Source organism: Schistocerca serialis, chromosome 1, assembly GCF_023864345.2.
Source record: "Schistocerca serialis cubense isolate TAMUIC-IGC-003099 chromosome 1, iqSchSeri2.2, whole genome shotgun sequence".
Classification (NCBI taxonomy): Eukaryota; Metazoa; Arthropoda; class Insecta; order Orthoptera; family Acrididae; genus Schistocerca; species Schistocerca serialis.
In genome coordinates this window covers 677,278,851-677,303,632 of record NC_064638.1, presented here as the reverse complement: position 1 = coordinate 677,303,632, position 24,782 = coordinate 677,278,851, and the positions used below count along the sequence as shown (strand labels likewise).

At 37.6% G+C, this 24,782-nt stretch overlaps 1 protein-coding gene across 2 annotated transcripts in view; it reads right to left on the bottom strand.

Annotated features, from left to right (window-relative positions):
* LOC126480126 (ionotropic receptor 25a) overlaps positions 1 to 24,782 on the bottom strand; it is a 417,221-nt gene that overhangs the window by 316,665 nt on the left and 75,774 nt on the right. For both annotated transcript variants that reach the window (XM_050103840.1, XM_050103842.1), the window contains exon 3: positions 13,075 to 13,218. In XM_050103840.1, the coding sequence (XP_049959797.1) occupies positions 13,075 to 13,218 (144 nt within the window). The remainder of the gene's footprint in view (positions 1 to 13,074; positions 13,219 to 24,782) is intronic.

The following is a 24,782-nucleotide window of genomic DNA, read 5'->3' as shown; positions in this document are numbered from 1 at the left end:
GTGGAGTGGTGAATGAATGTCTGTTATCCACCAATATGCTGTCATAAAAAAAACCTGTTCTGTTTGCAAAGAGACTTGGCTATCAGTGGGCGGTTTAACAGCTGGAAGCACCATGCAGCCGGTGGGTGATGATGGCAGTGATTCTGCAAGGACACTGAATCCAGCACCATGTAGGGGCATGCGAAGTGGACTAAAGACTGCCTAGCTATACAGGATGGGGTAAGAGGAGGTGGACAGAATCACAACACGGATACATCATAAATGAGGTGGCTCACAGCAGCAGCAGTATCTTCTCACACTTATAAATACAGGCAGCAAGGAGTATGCCCAGATGGGTGATTCTGGCTGACTGGCTGCAATGTCCTGCGCTTTAACTGTAGATCTCAAGGATAGGAGGTTGACGGAAGCTGAAGCAGGACCCAATGTGGTCTGTCAGTATCAGACTTGGCACAAGTTGCAGAGCTGCAAATAGCAGCAGCAGAGTCCAGTGGTGCTGTCTGGTTGTCATATATGGACACTCATAAATGATCATAGGTGTGGCTAACAGAACGAAATACCTTTGAGAAAAATGATGAGTATTTAAATGGACTTGATCCATCATTGTTTTGTTACAGCATCAGTTTCTATCATGTAAGCCACAACAAAACCATGGCTTGGTTGAGTGAAGTTATCAGGCTGCCATCACTGCTGAAACAGCTCTGGCTTTCCGCTGCATCAATCATCTTAAAACTCTGGTCCCTTGGCTAGCCCAGCTGTGTGGTAATTTCCCGACATCATAGAGGCAGTTCTTGTTGTATCAGCAGCCAACTCCCCGATATAACAGCATCCAGCTGCCTCCAGTCTCACCTGCTTCTGTTGCTTTTTGTGTTAGATGTGGCATGTGTCTCAGTTTCACTCAGGTTGTGATGTTCGCCTGTTTTATTTCTTTGTTGATGGTCGTTGGTGTCAATGTACTGTGTTGTTATACTGGGTGAAAAAGCAGTTATATGGCCAGTTACTTACTGGCAAATTTTGATAAGCTTCGTTAATAGTTTACAGGCAAACATCAGCATACTGCTACAATAAATACTTTACTGTTCAATATCTATGAGCAGTAAAAACTGAGCCACACAGTTTACAGTTTTTGCAGAATAGTATGGTACATATTGAACAGATACTGTCATTGTTTTAACACACAGCCTATTTGTGTTATACTTATTTCACGGATGCATTGTTGTTGATCTATCCAATACGGGTTCCTCGTCTGAAACTCAGCCGTGGACTGACTTCTCAGGACCAAAAATTGAGCCTTTATACATCAGCAGAATAATAGGTACTGGAACTATACATTATTCAATGTTAAAGTTACAGAAATTACAATTAAAACAAAACTTATTCAATTAAGTGACTATATCAAAAACTCCCTTCTTTTTAAAAGTTTCTTCTACTACAAAAGTTAGGCCAAATTATTTGTATAAATGATGAAATTAGCAGATACAGTTATACATTTTTGATGAAACCAGTAATTATTTTGGAATTAATTAAGAGCTGGCTTTGCTAACATGTTTTCAAATAGAGCCAAATAAATACTTTAAGAATCCTAGAGATTCTCTTTCCAAATGTTTATCACTATTACAGAATTTATATTTGTTTGTAAGTCAACAACATAATTTAAGTTACTAAACAATTACTGATTTCACTCTATAACAAAAAATATTAACTAGGAATAGTCAAAATAAATTATGAAATTGATGATATACACAAAACTAAGCACAAAATTAGATACATTCTTTAAAACTGAGGACCAACCTTCCTCTTTTATGAAAATGCAGATTATACTCTTGTGTGTTAATGGTAATTAGTTAAAAGTGAAAAAACGAATTTAAGGAGGCAGATTGCAAAACAAGAGAGGAAGTAACAAAATCCCAGCCTCCTTCGTCACAAGGTGTACTTAGTAAATTATTTGTGGTGCAACAGTTCTATGTGGTTGGTCATATAATTCAGGTCTTGGATACTGTCATGTTTTAGTTGTAACATATTTATATCTGCAAGCAATTATCTGCAAAAATGCACATTGATGAACATATCTTTATAATAATACTTTTGTTTTGTTCTGAAAATATGATAGTTTTATTCAACAGAGAACATTCATGTAATTATTGTGGACAGGCCACTTTTAATTTTTGGTTGCCACTGTTGCTGATTTGTATATTACAGTAAAGGAGAAATTGCATAGAAACTTCATGAGAAAGGTAGTATCTGCTAGGTTATATGTAGAATGCAAGGACTGAAGGTGAACTGCAACTAACATTAGATGATAAAATAATGTGAACAGGTTATTCCAAAAAGCAACAAGTATTAGTAACAGATGAGAATAAAAAGTCCAACAAAATATATTTATGCTCAGTTACTGGATGGGAGGAGGTAAGTGCATGCTATCAAATCTGTAGTTTTGACTATTTTGTTTCTAATATCATAGTAAATAATAAAAACTGAGTAATAAAAGCACTAGATGTGAGTGGGCTCATTGGAAATGTGCTGAATCAATGTGTGGGTAGTTCAGAATAAGTAAACAAAAATTAGTAGAAGTGTTGAGATCAATCTCCATTCAAACATGTGAGCAGTTTCAGGTGGTCATAATAGAAAACAAAGTAGAAAACCACATCCACATAAGTGGACAGTCTTGTGCTCTCAAAATGAAAAGTAGTGAACAGTTTCAGGCTTTAAAAATAGAAAACATGTCCAAATAAGACAATGGTTTCAGGTTTTCAAAATAGAAGACAGTGAACAGTTTATGTTAAAACTTAAAAGAGAATAGTGGTGCACAAAATTAGAACTGAAATTAGAAATGAAATTTAACAATGAACAGCTCAAATTGGAAAGCAGTGATTAGTTAAAAGAAAACAGTAAAACACTGTTGGAGGTGGGAGATCATCTTGACGTTGATAGTGACAAAATTCCTAAGTTGAAGCTAAGTACTGATAGTGGGTTCAGTAATACAACAGTCAGGAACACTAATAGTAATGATAGTGAAGACAGTATTGTCATTGAAAGAGAAAATTCAATTGATGAAACCAGTGACATCCATGTTTCACAAGATAAAATTTCTAACTCTAGTATAATTTCAAAGACAAGTAATGTAAATTTTGACAGGATTACAGTTACAAGAGACTTAATTGTTGTCCAAAATAACCAGATGCTACGTAAAATTTACAAAATGGTTACAAAACAAGTGTGAAGAACTTTAGAGCTACAAATTAAAAGCATTTTTCATGAAGGTAATGACAGTTTCAAGAAATTGAATAAGTCATACAACAACAAGTTAATATCCTCCTTAAATGCTTCTGAGAACTGCTGTTTTAATGAAAGTTTATGAAGACTGAACATTTTATTGTGGGGAGATGTGTGCAATTACAGTGTCAATTATATTTATGTGCAAACTTACAAAGAGGAGAAATAAATTAAGGTTTATCTCTCTAAGCATATTGTAAAAGATTTGTGCAGCGTAGTTTTAATATCTGCCATCAGAGTTATGACAGTGGGCAAAACATATGTTGTGGAGGCAAAAACCTTTCCAATGAACACTAATATTTGTGGCCTCAGAGCATCATGAATTCTTTTCATTATTTGTGCATAGCGAACACATGGCCTCAAGCTCATGCAACATTACTTTCTGAAACTTTCATTGTTCTACACTGAATGTCAAATGATGATTTTCCACTGACAATCCATCTTCTCTCAATTGGAGAGATTAGACAATAATCTCACAGTATAACTTAGAAACTTTCTAAAGGAATGTGTTTCTCATTATCTGTATCTGAAAATATTGCTGTATGAAGGAAGAATTTTTCAATATTCTTTTATTTTTATTATACCAGAAGCCAAGAAAAAGTCCCAATACTTAGATATAACTGAGGCATGTCTCAGGGTTCTGTGATTGGCCCTTTACTGTTTATAATATTTGTGAATGATATTCATAGTAGCATGTCCTATGAATCTGTACTGTTCAAATTCAGTGTGCTACCCTTCAACTAGACAGTTAATATAGTTTCAGTTTAACAAGCTGTGAAACTGAGTACTCAGCTGTTGATCTACTTGGTATATACTTTGATACCAAATTAACTGAGACAAACACACAGACCATGTATTCAGAAACCTCTAACAAGTTACCTTCTTATTGGCTAAACTACAGACATGGGTACAACACCTCTGTTACTTAACTCTCACTATGTCTTTTTTCACCGCCATCTGCAGTATTGTATCCTTATATAGGGCAATTCTCCAGGGGTCAAAAAAAAATTTTTGATCTGAAAAAAAGGCTATCAGGCCTATTTCTGGAGTTACTAACTATAAAACCTCCTGTAGACCACTTTTTAAAAGACATAAAAGTATTGACTGTCCCATCACCTTTTATATAATGTTGCCGACTAAAGATTAAAAAAAAAAAAAACATCTTAAGGGAAGCTATAGACCAATATAAAACTAGGGAAATGAAACAGATAGATATGCCCACAGCTACATTAAAGGAAACACAGAAAAGTTATAAAGACCTGGGAATAAAATTATTTAATACCTTACCTTTATGTGAGCATCATGTCTCACTTAATGACTTTAAAACAATAAATGGAAAATGGTTGACAGGAAAAGACTTCCCCAATATTTCAGAATTTCAAAACTGTTCTAGGGATGATTTGAAATACTAAATTATTTTTAGCTGTAAACTATTTTGTATTTAGCATAGTATGTCAATAGTTTATATGATACTTCTGTATTTATTTTATATGTACAGTAATATTAAAACTCTCTATGACAACACTGATTGCATAAAAATGCTCAAGGATGGATAAAAATAAATAAATTTTCTATAACTGAAAATTACTAGGCTGTGTTGATGAAATTTTAACCATGTTAGGTAATATTCATGAGTTATTGTTGAAATGTCATCAGTTTTTATAATAAAAGTTCCAGTTTCAAACTGATATGGGCTATATATGACATATGATGGCTTTGGTCTAAGTTGCACATTACATCACTTGTACAGTGCAATGTGCATGACTGCACAAGTTTGGCAGTCAACAGTTGTGGCACTGTTAATTAGGTAAGCCCACCCACTGAGCAAGGTTGTATCACACTCATAAAGATAAATCAGTTTTCAGTTGTTCTGAGGCCAAAAATTGCTTAAAAAGCAAAAGAACATCAGTTTTCAATTTCTCTGATGCCAAAAACCACATAAAATGCAAAATAAAATTGGTTTTTAATTGTCCTGGGCGCAAAATATAACATCTCAAAAAAGGATTGTGAAGGATGCTTAACAAATATGGCAAACTAGTGTACCCATGAGTCGAGGTGAAAAACAAGGTGTGAATGCTTACGAAAAGAAAAACATTTCGACCCTCAACAGAATCATAGGATGACAGACATTTTACAAAAGGGAGGGTTCAGAATAAAGTAGAAAACATTTTAAACTTGGGTTTGATCACTGAAATATGTTAATTATTATGGGGAATCATTACCTTTGGCCATAAATGATGAGCCTACTCATCACAGCATCAATAATCACAGTATGCACATGCCACAGCAAACCACTTTGAGGCAATGCGATAAACACTTTCCCAGAAAAATGGTGTCACAAACTTGGACAACCTTTCTGTAGCAGTGGTACCAATGAACTCACAAAGTGTGCATGCAACGTACACCACGTGCCATGTATGTGCTTAACCATGCCAGTAGCAGACAATGGTTATACGTCAGTAAGGTGAGCAACAACTCGGGCTTTCAAATGCACTTTTTGTAAATTATTTGTAAACATAAGTGTGCATATTATAATGCTTACATGTCCTGGGCAAAAATCAGATTCAAATTTTGGCCTCCAATAAAGGTCTTCCATACACTTACAGGCCAAAAATCATAATTTAAAATGTTTAAAGATAGAAAATTGAAGATATTGGATTGCACTACTACTGTAAACTGTAGTCCACTAATAGAGGATCATGTCAGTATACAGTAGGGTGCAGTTGTGTAGGTATCTATAAGGTTTATCAGCATAGACAAAGGAGTTGTATTAATTCATACAGATGCCAGCTGAATGTGCCAAAGATATATTAATTCATACTATGCTGCATTAATTTATCTGAGAGGGTGGCAGAAAAATTAAAAATGCTGTACCTTCAGATTTTTTGCAACACCTCACTTGTTTTAATGTTTGTAACATAACACTTGTGTTCTCATCCAACATGGTGTATGGACCACCGTGGTGTATGGACATATATTCAGTCCCTAAGTGTCTGACAACTAAAAAGTGGAACAGTCATGAAAGAAAAGTATTTTGTTTCTATGAGCTTCAAGTAGACCTGTTCCCCTCTATGTGCATCATGAACCATTGCAGAAAAATCTTCAGATGCATGGGAATAATCTCAAGAAAATGACTTCCACATCATGATCAGCACTGTCGCACAACAAGAGAGAAGAGGTAATTATCATTAATAGGAAGAGATCTTTCAAAACCAATCATTTCAAGCCCACATTGCAGAAAACTGAAATTAGGACCTTTCATTGTGTCCTGAATGGTGTTTGAGTGTGTGTCTATTTTCCCCCTAAGGTAAGTCTTTCCACTCCCAGGACTGGAATGACTCCTTACTTCTCCCTTAAAACCCACATCCTTTCGTCTTTCCCTCTCCTTCCCTCTTTCCTGACAAAGCAACCGTTGGTTGCGAAAGCTAGAATTTTGTGTATATGTTTGTGTTTGTTTGATATATAATGGAAGGAAACATTCCACGTGGGAAAAATTATATATAAAAACAAAGATGAGGTGACTTACCGAACAAAAGCGCTGGCAGGTCGATAGACACACAAACAAACACAAACATACACACAAAATTCAAGCTTTCGCAACAAACTGTTGCCTCATCAGGAAAGAGGGAAGGAGAGGGGAAGACGAAAGGAAGTGGGTTTTAAGGGAGAGGGTAAGGAGTCATTCCAATCCCGGGAGCGGAAAGACTTACCTTAGGGGGAAAAAAGGACAGGTATACACTCGCACACACGCACATATCCATCCACATATACAGACACAAGCAGACATATTTGGTCTTTAAATATGTCTGCTTGTGTCTGTATATGTGGATGGATATGTGCGTGTGTGCGAGTGTATACCTGTCCTTTTTTCCCCCTAAGGTAAGTCTTTCCGCTCCCGGGATTGGAATGACTCCTTACCCTCTCCCTTAAAACCCACTTCCTTTCGTCTTCCCCTCTCCTTCCCTCTTTCCTGATGAGGCAACAGTTTGTTGCGAAAGCTTGAATTTTGTGTGTATGTTTGTGTTTGTTTGTGTGTCTATCGACCTGCCAGCGCTTTTGTTCGGTAAGTCACCTCATCTTTGTTTTTATATATATATATATATATATATATATATATATATATATATATATATATATAATAACTATATATATATATATATATATATATATATATATATATATATATATAGAGCTGTTCCCCTCTATGTGCATCATATTATATATATATATATATATATATATATATATATATATATATTAGCAAGCAAAGATGATGTGACTTACCAAACGAAAGCACTGGCACGTCGATAGACACACAAACAAACACAAACATATACACAAAATTCTAGCTTTCGCAACCAACGGTTGCTTCGTCAGGAAAGAGGGAAGGAGAGGGAAAGACGAAAGGATGTGGGTTTTAAGGGAGAGGTAAGGAGTCATTCCAGTCCTGGGAGTGGAAAGACTTACCTTAGGGGGAAAAAAGGACGGGTATACACTCGCACACACACATATATCCATCCACACATATACAGACACAAGCAGACATATTCAAAGGCCTTAATGTAATTATTACAGAGGGGAAGGTTTCAGCCAAAATTAAGAATTTCTCATACGCATTACGAGTTACTATAAACAAAACTGACAAAGCAAAAAGTGCTATCATGCAGCACCAAAAGTACTGGAAGGCCTCAAATCAGTAACTACTAACTAGCAAGAACAAGTACAATATGTCTAGATGCAGATAGTCAAGGGCAAAAATTAGCTACTGAATTTTACTCTACAAGCAGTCACAAAATAACTAGCACAGTTACACCAGCCATGAAATTTCGGGCAGTGACTTTATGAACCATGGTGAGATAACAGCATTAGCAAACAAAGATTTTTTTCAGGTTCTTGGTGGCAACAAATGACATAGGACGAGACAAAGTAGGAGACCTAGTCATTTCAATCAAAACGACACTGAATGAGCTGAGAAGCTAAAATGTGATCATCATCTCCATTCCACACTGTCATGACATACCGGTTGGCTATATGTAAGTAAAGGGGTGCAAAGTGCAAATCAAGAAATCCAAAATATATGCACAAGTTTAAAAATGTAACATTTGTTGACATAAGCTGAAAAGGATGACGATTACACACAACCATGGTCTACATCTCAACAGATTAGGGTTGGACTCACTAATAACATATACTCAAGAAATAGTAAACAGTAAGTTAACTGTTGTAATGGAACTGACCAATAGAGCTCATCTTGTTACATATAGCAATATAGATATTTCAAGTAGTGGACCTCACAATATGTGAAATACACGACTCCATGATACAGAAGACATTTTTGTGGAAATATAGTAATTCACTGTTTTGTCATCAAAGTTAAAGCCAAACAAACTATCTTGTCAATGTGCAAACATTAAAATCCGCTTAATTAAAAAGTAAATCAAACTTTTGTTCATTTAAGTCTCATATTTAAATTTGAGCTATGTCAATGATCACTATCAAAAATGTTATTTATTTCACATTTAAATCTGAAGAAGTGACATAAGAACAGAACATAAAATCTACTTTCAAAAGTTTTGTAACTGTAGCTTTGATAATTGATGTATTGTATTATCATCTTTTGACTTGTGTGTATCACAGCTCTTGGTGTATCCAGGCAGAGAGTCACATGCCCCATTCTGCTGTGTGCTTAGGTACATCCACACCATGCCTCTTTCATCATGCTCAATCACAGATGCAAGGGAATAAAAGGGTATGCACAAAAATTTGTCAAAAGAACAAACCTCATTGTGCAAGCAGTCTACTATGAATCCCCTTCTTTGCTTGGGAGCTTGTGTTGCATTTATTGTGATGAAAAGGTAACAGAAAAAGAAAACACAGGAGTGACTGTAGGTAAAGAAGTATATTAAACAGAAGTACAAGGAATACGAAGTGATGACAACATTTTGTCTGCAAATTATGACAACATATTGTCTGCAAATTTCAAAGGAGGGCACAACAAGCTTTTAGATTTTCTACTTGGGAAACTGCAATGATGAGGCTGGCAATGAAATTTTGTTAGGTAGTAACTGGTGACATATATTCATTTGAATTATTTATTCCTCATTTCAAAATAATGCATTTTAATTCTATCAAATTTGTAACTTGTAACGTAGAATAATTCTAATTTTTTATTTGATTGTTTTTTATCCATGTTCACTGTAGGAAATGCCAAAGCTTGTAATTATTAGCATATTTTGTTTCTATACACATGTTACAATTTGTATCTAACAGCAAAGCAAACCCCTAGACAAAACAAAGCCAACGTAAAACATGTACATTTTCCACAAGATTCAACCAGAAACAACTTAAGTGAAGTGATTCTTTACTGTACAAACAGAATTACTGTGTACTACTGGTTTTTGCATTAATGTATTTAAGCAATAGATTCATCGTAATAGCGAATGTTGAAACATTGTGATTCTGACTATATTTCACCCACTAGCGAAAAAAAAAAAAGAGGACCTGGTAAGAATGTGCAGTGTTGCAGTGTTATACCACACAGAGGCCATTCTCTCAAGGACAAAAATTACAAAGTCTTGCAAAAACCAGTCATTAAATTCCATGCCTCTGAAGCAATACATCTGTAAAACAATTGTGAAGTTTTGATAGGGCAATAAAATCCTCCACCAGTGCTACAAGGGCTGTCTGAAAAGTTCTTAGCCTCACCCAGAGATCACAGCACTACACACATGATATTTTACACCTTATGTTCATACAAATATTAGTTGACACCATCTCAAATTGCAAATCATTCCAGTCAGCAGCTGACTGTAGGCAGTTGTCTGAAGCAGTAGTGGCGACAAAAATAGAAAAATTGAGTGTTGTGCACTGATTTAATTCTTTGCAAAAGAAGGTTTAACACTGACCACAATTCAGTTGTGTCTTATAAATACATATGGTGGCTGTTCACCTTCAGTTTCCACCATGAAAAAATGGGCAGCCAAGTTTACAGAATGTCAAATCAAACACCTTTCAGCCATCTAATTTCCAAATTGTGATTTTAATGGACTACCAGTTTTGGTGATAGGTGATCTTCAGCCCCCTGGACAATGTGTAGGAAGATACCAACTACTGTTCTGGTCAAAATAGGTGCCAGCATTCAGAGACTGTATCTGTAGATTTTTGATACAGTGATCACTTCAAATGTCATCTGCTGAACATTTGATCTGAACAGCTGAGGTCCCGCAACCATCTCTGGAAAGATGGACATACAGGGCCGAGTTTAAATGTGATCTTGAAAACATCCAACATGATCCATGTGAAAGAAGTCAAGAAAGTGTTCTGGATGAACACTACAGAAAGTATCCTATCTTATGGGGCTAAAGACCTACTTGGAGTAGTACCCAGTACAATGATTAAGACACACAGTAGTTCAATAGATCATGTTACAACAAATTATGATCAAATCAACATCAGCAGACATCATAAAAGGTCACACATCAAATTATTTGTGTCATGCTAAAATGTAATACCAAATTCAAATCAAAGAGAAATATACAAGTAAAACAGAACACTATCCGCAAATCACATTGCCATTCACTGGAACACTGCTGAATGAAAAGTATTCACATTTGAGGAGATTATATTGAAAAATAAAACTCCTTTGAAAACATAAATTGTCATTTTCACTATCAGGGGAGAACTTTTCAGACTGACAATGTACACTAGATAATGCCAGTGTATGTGAATCACATATGCCTAACACAGGCTTAAATTCACGCAAGCATAATATATAGGTTTTGCATTATGATGTACAAGGCACAGGAAACAAAATAGATGCTTTTGAATCATTTAGAAAAGGATGGGTGCCACATGTTGTAGATGTTACAGAACACCAGAAATCAATAGATTACATTCACTATTTCAAATGAGACAGCTGTAACCTAACTACATCTTACTGAAAAACAAACATTAAAGGGGGTGGTGCTGCCATTTACTTGAGTGTAAGGAACCACCACAGGAAAAGTGCTGTGTGTGAAAAAATTTTGTGTTCACAAAGATTTCAGAATTACAGTTCTCACATCCATATTTTGCACTGCTCCTTTCTTTGTTATAGGTATGCATAGATCCTCCTTTCGAAATATTGATACTTTTCTGCAGTCACTTGATAGAGTTTTGAGTAAATTAATGTCACATTGTAGAAGTGTAAATATTCATACTTAGAGAGATCTAAACATCAACATTTTACAAATATAGCCTGAAAAGCAAACATTTTACATATTGTATCCTGTCTTATGTGGGTAAAAATCTACTTGGATTAGTACCCAATACAACATAAAGGATTGTTGCATTATCTCAAGTACTGAAATTGCAAGGAATAAATTATCCTTTTTATCTCCATATCTATTTATATATTTGTTCTTGTAGACATTATGTAATATACATATGTGTCTGTAATGTGTACATATATATGTTGACAACACCGATACATTTCTTATTGTCTATAGATGGACAAATAAATTAATATTTTTCTTAATGGCAAATAAATAAATAATTGCAATTTTCTCAAATTGGAAAGTTTCCATTCCTTAAAGTAATTCAAAGAATGATTATGTAGTGCATGAAACAATGATAGTGATGTACTAAGAGTTTATACATTTTTGTTTTAGGGGTAAAAGGAGTACAACAAAGATTAATTTTCTGTATGCAAGCTGAAAAAATACATATTATAATCAGAGGACTGCCAGACACATAAACTGAAAGGAAACATTTAATTTTAGGTTTTTATTTAAAAAAAAGTTTATCCATTGCATGGAGAGAACAAACATAAAGTTATTTATTTAGTTAGTTAGTAACATGTTCCATGGATCATTTTGCACAATAGATTGTAATGATGTGAAACAAATCATTATACATTCGCATCACAAATTATATAGCAGAAATTCTTCTACAGAATAGAAAGAATTGTCAACAAGAAACTTTCTCAGTTTGTCTGGATATGTTACAACAATTTTTGATACCACAGATTGGTTAGGATGACCAAGAACGAAATGTTTACTTCATGTAAGATGGTGCACCAGCCCACTACATGGCTGACATCCAAGATTCTCTCAGGGACCACTTTCCAGGTCAATGGATTGGCTGTGATGTGCCAGTTGCATGGCCTCCACATTCCCCAGTCTTGACACCACCTTATTTTTTTATGGGGATTGATCAAGGATATCATGTTTGTACCTCCTGTGCCAGCTCTCTACCTAAACTTAGAGCAAGAATTTACGCTGCCACTGAGCAAGTTACATCTGCAATGCTACAGTGAGTCTGGGAAGAAATTGACTTCCGATGGGATTTTGCAGGATAACCAATGGAAGCCACATACAACATCTTTAGTTTAAGGTTTTAAAAATAACTTGATGCATTTCACTACAAAATAACACTATACTGAGCTCTATATCTCATTTCAATAAATTGATACAAATTTTTAAGGTTGTAAAGTTCTTTTTGAAACATCCTGTATTTGCTCCATATCTAGATTAGATGACGTGAAAAGAAAAAAGGCAGTCAGAAATAAAACAGTATACTTAACATCAACATCTAGCTGCTCTTTAAATCCAACTATTTTCTTGTCTTTGAAGAGAAATGAAAACAGAGCTACTGAAATACTGCTTTCCTTCAGTTAGATCAAAAACTATAAATAATAAATAAAAGATACAGAGAATAACATACTCCTATTTGCTAGTAAGTCAATGAATTAATAACAATAAAGTTATAGGTTCCAATTTCATTAAACATGAAAAATAAATTTTGGAATTTGTTAAATATACTTACTAGAATCTATCAAAGACTCAACATCAGAGCCATTTGCTGTAGCCTTAAAAACACCATCAAAAATCATCCCCTGTTTTGATAAGTCAGAAACAACTTGCTTAAGAGCTTTATCTGGAATCACATTCCTGTCATCATTTACATGGACTGAAAATGAACAAAATTAGTGTACATGTTTTGATGCAATATTTGTTGTTTAAACAGAACGGACTAAAAGAAATGGTTTGCATTTTACAGCTATATGTTAGATATGCATAATTTCTCTATTACTATGTAAATCTAAATGTTATGTAGTAATAAAACAAAATTTCAGCTTTTCAATTCCCGTGAACCCAAATTACTTTTTAAGTAAGCTTTAATTACACCACTATGAATAATACAAATATATTCCATACTGGTAGAATATGTAGCACTCAGTTTCCAAAATAAAAATAAAATAGTTATTTTTTCAAAGCTTAATACCATAGTTTGTTAAAAATTATATAATTAGTTTTACAATTACCGTTTATGCATCATATAACTTTTGTGATGACAATTTTATTAGAAATTGTGTAGTATGTTGATCACTGAACAATCTGCATGTAATGCAAAACTGTTGGACTTATTTAGTCTTACTGTGTATTGGAAGGGAACTGTTTGAAGTCATAAGAAACAATTATGTTTATGATCACAGATAAACTGACAGAAACACAAGCATCAAAAGAGAACAGTCTACAGTGACCCTGAAAGGAAACCAAATACTTTTGTGATCGTTCACAGAACACAAAGAAATTCTGGTCATATGTAAAGGTTGTTAGCGGCACCAAAGCTGTGTACAGTCCCCAGTGAAAGAGACAGGAACTAAAAAAGAGGGTAGCAAAGTAAGAGCTGAAATGCTTATCTTTGTTTTCAAATGTTCCTTTACAAAGGAAAATCCAGGAGAATTGTCCCAATTTAATCCTCATACCACTGAAAAGATGAATGAAATAAGTTTCAGTGTTACTGGTGTTGAGAAACAGCTGAAATTGTTAAAAATGTCCCAGGGCCCGATGGAATCCCTGTCAGATTCTATATTGAACCTGCAGCTGAGTTTGCCCCTCTTCTAACTATAATCTATTGTAGATCCCTTGAACAGAAAACCAGGCCCAGTTCTTGGAAAAAGGCACAGGCCACACCCATCTAAATGAAGAGTAGCAGAAGTGATCCACAAAACTACCATCCAAATCCTTGACAAAGATTTGGTGTAGAATCTTATAACATATTCTGAGCTCAAACATAATGAGGTATCTTCTACAGAATGCCAACCAGCATGGATTTCGAAAACATTAATCTAGTGAAACCCAACTCGCACTTTTGTCACATGGCATACTGAATGTTTTGGATCAAGGAAATAATGTAGATGATGAATTTCTTGATTTTCAAAAAGCATTTGACTCACTACCACACCTACAGTTATTGTCAAAAGTACAATCACATGGTGTATCAGGTGAAATTTGTGACTGGACTGAGGACTTTATGGTAGGGAGGATGCAGCATGTTATCTAGAATGATGAGACATTGTCACATGTATAAGTAACTTCTTGTGTGCCCCATGGAAGTGTGTTAGGACCTTTGCTGTTCATGTTTTATATTAATGACCTTGCAGACAATATCAATAGTACAATCAGGCTTTTTGCAGATGATGCAGTTATTTATAATGAAGTACTATCTGAAAGAAGCTGCATAAATATTTAGTCAGATCTTGATAAGATTTTAAAGTGGTGCAGGAATGGGCAACTAGCTTTAAATGTTCAGAAATGTAAAATTTTGCACTTCGCAAAACGAAAAATTCTAGTATCCTACAGCTATAATATCGATGAGTCACTGTTGGAATTGGTCAACTCATACAAATATCTGGTTGTATCACTTTGCAGTGGTATGAAATGGAATGATCACATAGGTTCAGTTGTGTGTAAAGTAGGTGGTGGACTTTGGTTTACAGGTAGAGTACTGGCAGTGCAATCAGTCTACTAAGGAGATTGCTTACAAAAATACTCATGTGACCGGTTCTAGAATATTGCACAAGTGTATGGGGCTTATACGAGGGCAGTTCAATAAGTAATGCAACACATTTTTTTTCTGAAACAGGGGTTGTTTTATTCAGCATTAAAATACACCAGGTTATTCCCCAATCTTTTAGCTACACAACACTATTTTTCAACGTAATCTCCATTCAATGCTACGGCCTTACACCACCTTGAAATGAGGGCCTGTATGCCTGCACGGTACCATTCCACTGGTCGGTGTCGGAGCCAACGTCGTACTGCATCAATAACTTCTTCATCATCCGCGTAGTGCCTCCCACGGATTGCGTCCTTCATTGGGCCAAACATATGGAAATCCGACGGTGCGAGATCGGGGCTGTAGGGTGCATGAGGAAGAACAGTCCACTGAAGTTTTGTGAGCTCCTCTCAGGTGCGAAGACTTGTGTGAGGTCTTGCGTTGTCATGAAGAAGGAGAAGTTCGTTCAGATTTTTGTGCCTACGAACACGCTGAAGTCGTTTCTTCAATTTCTGAAGAGTAGCACAATACACTTCAGAGTTGATCGTTTGACCATGGGGAAGGACATCGAACAGAATAACCCCTACAGCGTCCCAGAAGACTGTAACCATGACGTTACCGGCTGAGGGTATGGCTTTAAACTTTTCCTTGGTAGGGGAGTGGGTGTGGTGCCACTCCATTGATTGCCGTTTTGTTTCAGGTTCGAAGTGATGAACCCATGTTTCATCGCCTGTAACAATCTTTGACAAGAAATTGTCACCCTCAGCCACATGACGAGCAAGCAATTCCGCACAGATGGTTCTCCTTTGCTCTTTATGGTGTTCGGTTAGACAACGAGGGACCCAGCGGGAACAAACCTTTGAATATCCCAACTGGTGAACAATTGTGACAGCACTACCAACAGAGATGTCAAGTTGAGCACTGAGTTGTTTGATGGTGATCCGTCGATCATCTCAAACGAGTGTGTTCGCACGCTCTGCCATTGCAGGAGTCACAGCTGTGCACGGCCGGCCCGCACACGGGAGATCAGACAGTCTTGCTTGACCTTGCGGCGATGATGACACACGCTTTGCCCAACGACTCACCATGCTTTTGTCCACTGCCAGATCACCGTAGGCATTCTGCAAGTGCCTATGAATATCTGAGATGCCCTGGTTTTCCACCAAAAGAAACTCGGTCACTGCCCGTTGTTTGCAACGCACATCCGTTACAGACGCCATTTTAACAGCTCCGTACAGCGCTGCCACCTGTCGGAAGTCAATGAAACTATACGAGATGAAGTGGGAATGTTTGAAAATATTCCACAAGAAATTTCCGGTTTTTTCAACCAAAGTTGGCCGAGAAAAAAAATGTGTTGCATTACTTATTGAACTGCCCTCGTACCAGATGGGATTAACAGGGGATATTGAATATAAATAGAGAAGGGCACCATGAATGGTCATAGCTTTGTGTAATCTTTTACGAATTTTTCAAAAACCATCTTTAAATGATTACTCTAGGTATATACTATACCGTCCTATGTATTGCTCACATACGGATTGTGAGTATAGGAATAATAACTGCATGCAGAGAGGCATTCAAACAGTTATTCTTCCCATGATCCTTATGAGAGTAGAACAGATAGACACCCTAATACTTGTACAATAGGGCTTACCCTCTGCCATGCACCTCAAAGTGATTTGCAGAGTATATACACTCCTGGAAATGGAAAAAAGAACACATTGACACCGGTGTGTCAGACCCACCATACTTGCTCCGGACACTGCGAGAGGGCTGTACAAGCAATGATCACACGCACGGCACAGCGGACACACCAGGAACCACGGTGTTGGGCGTCGAATGGCGCTAGCTGCGCAGCATTTGTGCACCGCCGCCGTCAGTGTCAGCTAGTTTGCCGTGGCATACGGAGCTCCATCGCAGTCTTTAACACTGGTAGCATGCCGCGACAGCGTGGACGTGAACCGTATGTGCAGTTGACGGACTTTGAGCGAGGGCGTATAGTGGGCATGCGGGAGGCCAGGTGGACGTACTGCCGAATTACTCAACACGTGGGGCATGAGGTCTCCACAGTACATCGATGTTGTCACCAGTGGTCGGCGGAAGGTGCACGTGCCCGTCGACCTGGGACCGGACCGCAGCGTCGCACGGATGCACGCCAAGACCGTAGGATCCTACGCAGTGCCATAGGGGACCACACCGCCACTTCTCAGCAAATTAGGGACACTGTTGCTCCTGGGGTATCGGCGAGGACCATTCGCAACCGTCTCCATGAAGCTGGGCTACGGTCCCGCACACCGTTAGGGCGTCTTCTGCTCACGCCCCAACATCGTGCAGCCCGCCTCCAGTGGTGTCGCGACAGGCGTGAATGGAGGGACGAATGGAGACGTGTCGCCTTCAGCGATGAGAGTCGCTTCTGCCTTGGTGCCAATGATGGTCGTATGCGTGTTTGGCGCCGTGCAGGTGAGCGCCACAATCAGGACTGCATACGACCGAAGCACACAGGGCCAACACCCGGCATCATGGTGTGGGGAGCGATCTCCTACACTGGCCGTACACCACTGGTGATCGTCGAGGGGACACTGAATAGTGCACGGTACATCCAAACCGTCATCGAACCCATCGTTCTACCATTCCTAGACCGGCAAGGGAACTTGCTGTTCCAACAGGACAATGCACGTCCGCATGTATCCCGTGCCACCCAACATGCTCTAGAAGGTGTAAGTCAACTACCCTGGCCAGCAAGATCTTCGGATCTGTCGCCCATTGAGCATGTTTGGGACTGGATGAAGCACCGTCTCACGCGGTCTGCACGTCCAGCACGAACGCTGGTCCAACTGAGGCGCCAGGTGGAAATGGCATGGCAAGCCGTTCCACAGGACTACATCCTGCATCTCTACGATCGTCTCCATGGGAGAATAGCAGCCTGCATTGCTGCGAAAGGTGGATATACACTGTACTAGTGCCGACATTGTGCATGCTCTGTTGCCTGTGTGGTTCTGTCAGTGTGATCATGTGATGTATCTGACCCCAGGAATGTGTCGATAAAGTTTCCCCTTCCTGGGACAATGAATTCACGGTGTTCTTATTTCAATTTCCAGGAGTGTATGTATATGTAGATATTGCATGTTGATGAAGAAAGAAGAAAAAGTTGTAGCTGATCATAGTTCTCTGCATTTTATTTTCTCTGTCTGTTCTGCTGATTACCATCCATATCTTTCACTTCCTTCTTATTCATATGATACAGAAGCTAGCCAGCTAGTTAACTACTTTGTACGAATGTGCACCAAAAATTTTCAGATAATTTAAAAGAAAGAATAGAAACTAACATGAACTTTGCACTTTGCAGAGAGTAAAGTTATATTACCTAGAAACATGTGCAACATCAATTTGAGGCATACAGGTTGGTCCAGAAAGCATAAGACTGTATGAAGTTTGGCATTTCATTTTTATATACAATCATGCATATTTCGTGGGATGTCAAATATGCTGCAACAGAGGATTAATACAAGGAAATCACATTTTCCTTCCCTATTGTAACAACTACTTAACTCTTTACAATCCAGTTTCCATACTCACTTCATTCTCCCCAACACTTATTTATTTTATGCAGATGAGGATTAAAGGGATTACAACTTTATTTTCTTTTACACTAATTTTTGAAATATAATATAGTGTTTATGTTTATGGTTGTTTATAATTTTTTTCTGTGTGGTACTTCTTAAAATATTCTCCCAGTTGAAGTCTGTACTTCATCTTGCATGTTTTGCTGTAGAAAATTGTTTCTTTTCTTCTCCCTTTTGCCTTGCATTTGCTTCAAACCATGGAATCTTTCACTGATCCTTTCCCCAATTTTGCAGTATAAAATGCATCTTCCCACTTAGTCTCTCCTCAGAGTCAGACAATGATAGTCTTCCTCTCTTCTTTGAATCGGTATTTCTCACTCACTGATTAGCTATCTGATTAGACTCCTTCTCTAGGAAAGATGAGTCTGCACTTGTTCTCCACATACATATTTGTCTGCTGAGTAAAAAGTCTACCTGATCACTATAGCAACTTCAATCATCCAGGAGAATAATTTTTTCTGCCACTTGTATATTTGTATAATAAAAGCCACAGCAACTGCAGTACTGATCCTACCTGTCTACTCCACCCACAAACTTAGTGTATTCCAAAGAAACAGCGGGAACTGCACAGGCTCTTTCTTTCTGCAATCAGTGATCAATTGGGTTTGAGGGCAAAAGTTTCTACCCAACTCTAACCAGCATTATCACTAAACTCTTGTCATGGAATGAAAGATACATAATTTTCATATTACTTTTATAGGCACATAACTCACATTCAATAAGTTTTGTCTTCTTCAAATCACATAGGAAATCCTTCCTATAAGGCATAACTGCAACTGTTAGAGGAAATTTCATTTTGTGTCATTTCTGAGTAAGTTGAGGACTTGTGTACAACCTGTCAGTAAAGATGTGATAACCTCAACCACACACACAAGCTAGCAATTGCTGTGCCAAGTGAATCACCACTCAGGTTGCAAAAAGTAAATCTGGATGACTTAGGCTTTCTGTAGTTGTCTTTCCATAATATGGTATGTGAGAAAAAACATAATCTTTTTTGATGGAGATGATGGTGTTCATTCTAGCCAGTCTTCTATAACACAGTCAACTAATTTCACCTTCAAACTCAAGGCCACAAACAATACTACACCAAGAAAAGCCTTTAACTATTATAATGAAACATCTCTCCATGAGTGCCAAATTGAATGTTTTGTATGTGGAGTGATTTCCTGTTTCTTTTCTTTAGCATAAATATTTGTAGCATTCACAATTTCACTAATAAGACTGAAGAAGAGTTGGAAATATTCAAGTTTGGATTTTGATCAAACACCATGAGGAATGGTGAGACATTGCTGCGTAACAAAAGGAAAATTCATGAGATCATTGTCACCATCACGATAAACTTTCCCGATATTTACTACAGGTTGCGCATTTTTCTCACTGGTAGATACTCATTCACTAGAATCACTTTCATCACTAAATTCAGCTTCATCCTCAGTGTCTTCGAGTAGCCACCAGCCAACATCATCACTTACACGTTTTCTACCAACCATTATCCTACTAGAAACATGTGAATTCAACATGCTTTGAGTTGTCAGATGTACATACTAAGTGCTGCCATGCAGCTAACAAATTCCAACAATGGACTGGACACAAGGCACAATAATGGTACCATGTTGGACATTGTCTGATAACAGAGCCATAATGGAAAACTATAACACTGGACGTAGTCCAAGAGTGGATCAGAAAGGGTTAATGTAGTGATGGAAAGTAAGAATTTAATTCCCATGAACTTCATTAGAGATGGAGCTCCAACTCTCTTGGACAAGAATAGGCAGAAACTGAGTGTGGCATTACTCTACCCACAGCTGTGCAATGACCATATCTACATATCATCTATCAAAACAAGCATAGTATTCATGCTAAGATCAGTTAACTCTGTAAAACACCCTGCAAATACCACTGATTAAAATTTTAGTTTATTATGTATGATGAAAGGACCCTACCAACCTGGGGTGGCTTGTGTGCCTGTACCATACAAACAGCCATACCACATCGAAGGGGTATCTGTGGAGAGCTCAGACAAAGATGTGTTTTGGGGTGACTGCCTTTTCAATAATTGCTTAGCCTATGGTCTGGAGGATTGATATGACCTTATAAGATCAGCCAATATGGCACTAATATGCTACTACTGCAAACAGCCAAATGCAAGAGGAAAAGACAGCAGTTATTTTTCCTGATGGTATGCAGCTCTACTGTATGGTTGAATGATGTTGGTGTCTTCTTGGGTAAGATATTTTCGAGTCTCCCATTCAGATCTCTAGGTAGGGACTACTCAGGAGGCTGTCTTCATTAGGAAAAATAAAGCCTGTATTCTACAGGTCAGAAAACGGAATGTTGGATACTTTAATCAGCTAAGCAGGTAAAAGAATTTAAAGAGGGAAATGGATAGATTGAGTTTAGATATGAGGGAAATTAGTGAAATTCAGTGACAGTATGAATAGGATTTCTGGTCACATCATTATAGGGTAATCAATACAAAATAGGGGTAATGCAGGAGAAGTCCAATAATGAATAAGAAAATAGGAATGCAGGTGAGCTACTATGACAGCATAGTAAGCAGCAAGACAGATGCAAGCCTTACATCTACCACTGTACTACAAGTTTATATGTCTAATAGCTCTGCACATGGTGAAGAGACTGAGAGAATGTTTGATGAGATAAAAGAAATTATTCAGACAGTTAAGGGACATTAAAATTTAATTGTGATGGGGGAACTATGATTTGATGGTACAAAAAGGACAAGAAGGAAAAACAGTAAGACAATATGTGCTGGTGGAAAGAAAAGAGAGAATTAGCCTGATAAAATTTCACACAAAGCATAATGTAGTCATCATTAATACTTGGTTTAAAAATCATGAAAGAAACTTGTGTAGGTGGAACAGGTCTGGCGATGCAGGAAGGTGTCAAACAGATTACATAATGGTAAGACAAAGATTTTGAAACCAGATGTTAAGCTGCAAAAGATGACTAGGAACAAATGTGAACCATAGCCTAACTGATTAGTTATTGACTGCAGATTAAAACTGAAGAATTTAGCGACATGGGTCTAGATAAGTTGTAAGAATCAGAGATTGTTGAAAGTTTTAAAGGGGATATTCAGCTTTGATTGGCTTAAACAGGTATTAGGAACACAATAGAAGATAAATAGGTAGCTCTGAGAGATGAAATAGTGAAGGCAGCAGAAGGTGAAGGTCAAATAGGCAAAAAGATAATATTCAATAGAAATCCTTGGATAATGCATAAGATATTGATGGAAGGAGAAACTATACAAATGCAGGAAATGAAGCAGGGAAACGGGAACACAGACATCTAAAAAAGAAACTGATGGGAAGTGCAGAAGGACAGACAAGAAATGTAAGGATGCAGAAGCATGTATGACTAGGAGAAAAATGGATTCACCAACAAGAAAATTAAAGAAACATTTGGAGAAAAAAGATGCAGCTGTATAAATATCTGGTGCTCTGATGGAAAGCCAGTACTGAGAAAAGTGTAAGGTGAAGAAATATACTGATGGGCTATGCAAAGAAAATGACCTGGATGCAATATTTAAAAAAATAGAAGAGGAATTAGATAAAGATGAGTTGGATGATATGATGCTGTAAGAAGAATTTGAGAGAGGACTGAAGCACTTAGGTCAAAACGCGGACCCTGGAGCAGATGACTTTCTGTCGTAAGTATTGATATCCTTGGGAGTGCCAGTTGTAACAAATCAGTTCCATCTGGCTTTCAACATATATGAGACAGACTTAAAGGAGGGTATAACAACTTCATTCTCAATAAGGCAAGTGCCGACAGGTGTGAATATTACTCAACTATCAGTTTAATAATTCACTGTTGCAAAATACTGGCTTGAATTATGTACAGAAGAACAGAAAAAAACGATAAAAGCCTACCTTAGGGGAGGTCAGTTTGGGTTCCAGAGAACTTTGGGAATATGCAAAGGCAATACTGACACCATGACTTATCTTATAAGATAGACTGAAGAAAGGTAAACCCACATTTATAGCTTTTGTAACATTACAGAGAGCTTTTTATAATGTTGGCTGGAATATACTCTTAGAAAATTCTGAAGGTAGCAGTGATAAAATACAGCATGCAAAGGTTATTTACAATTTATACAAAAAGCAGACTGCAGTTATGAGTTTGAAGGACATGAAAAAGAAGCAGTAGTCAAGAAGGGAATGAGGCACAGAAATTGTACAAGGGTGGATGAGCAATGCAAGGACATAGGAAGATGTATTAATAGGAGAAAGATGGATTCCACCAACATAAAAACTAAAGAGACCTTTGGAGAAAAGAGAGGCAGCTGTATAAATATCAAGTGCTCTATTGGCAAATATAAATTTAAGTGTTTCAGAAGTCTTTTCTAAAAGCATTAATCTGGAGTGTAGCATTGTATGGAGGTGAACTGTGAACATATGCCTATACCTGGTGTTATTCAATGTGTATACTGAGTAGACAATAAAAGAAACTAAGGAGAAATTTGGAGAATGAATTAAAGTATGAGAGAAGAAATTAAAACCTCGAGGTTTGCTGACGACATTATAATTCTATCAGGATCAGCTAAGAATGTGGAAGCAAAATAACTGATGATGGCCCAAGTAGAAAGGGTATAAAATGCAGACTGGCTACAGTGTGAAAAGCATTTCTGAAAAAGAGGAATGTGTTTACATATAATACAAATTTAAATGTTAGGAAGTATCGTCTGAAGGCATTGATCTGGAGTGCAGCATTATATGGAAGTGGAATGTGGACAATAAGCAGTTCTAACAATAAAAGAATAGAAGCTTTTGAAATGTTGTGCCACAGCAAAATGTTGAAGATCAGGAAAGTACGGTAGACCAAGTAACTAATGAGCAGGTACTAAATCAAAATGGGGAAAACAGAAATTTATGGGACAACTTGAACAAAAGAAGGGACAGTTGATAGGATGACCCTGGAAGCATGAAGGGATTGTCAGTTTGGTAATGGAAGGTAGTGTGGGGGGTAAAAATTGTAAAGGGAGGCAAGGGACTATAGTAAGCAATTTCAAATGAATTTTGGTAGCAGTAGTCAATCAGTGACAAAGAGGCTACTACAGGTTAGATCAGCATGGAAAACTGCATGGGACCATAACTACAACTTACAGATGAACAACAATTTTGATGTCTTGTTGGCATTTGTATGACATTTTGTGGTGTCTATTATAACTCGATATAATTAAACAATGGAAAGTCCAGGCTGAAATATCAACAGTTATGGAAAGAGTAGATTGCTACTCACTGTAAAGATGACCCATTGAGTAGCAGAGAGGCAAAATGAAAAGACTGGTACACATACGGCTTTCAGCCAAAGCCTGCACCAGAAAAGAACAACACACACATATTCACTCAAGCAAGCACACCTCACACACATGTGACCACTATCCCTGGCTGCTCAGGACATACTGAAACTGAAACATGAAACATGCTGAATGGGAGAGCAACAGTCTTTAGGGGATAGCACTGTACAATGTGTGTGTGGGGGGGAGAAGGGGGGGGGGGGGGGAGGTGACGAGGAAATAGTGCTGCCTGGTGGAACATTCAGGGACTACGGGTGGCAGACAAGGCTACCACTTACAGTGTTGTGAGGCTGTGGGGAGGGAGAGAAGGGAAGGGGAGAAAAATAAAAAAAACTGGGGGGAGCAGAAAGGAGAGGAGTAGAGAAGGGTAAATGATTTGTGGGTAAATTGGCACACAATGGGGGTGGGGGGACATGAGTTGGGTGATGTTGGTAGGAAAGAGGGGTGGAAGCTGTTTGGTGGAAGGTTCGGGGACAGTGGGTTATTATAGGTTGAGGCAAGGATGATTTTGGGAACAGAGAATGTGTTGTAAGAATGTCTTCCATCTGTGCAGTTCAGAAAAGCTCATGGTGGAGGGGTGGATCCATATGGCCCAGACTGTGAAGCTGCCATTGAAATCTATCACGTTATGCTCAGTTGTACAGTGTGCAAATGGGTGGTCCATTTTGCTCTTGCAAACCGTTGATCTGGTTCAGATTTATCAATGATACCTTCATGATGTTGACTCAGGGTCACCACACCTTATCCTC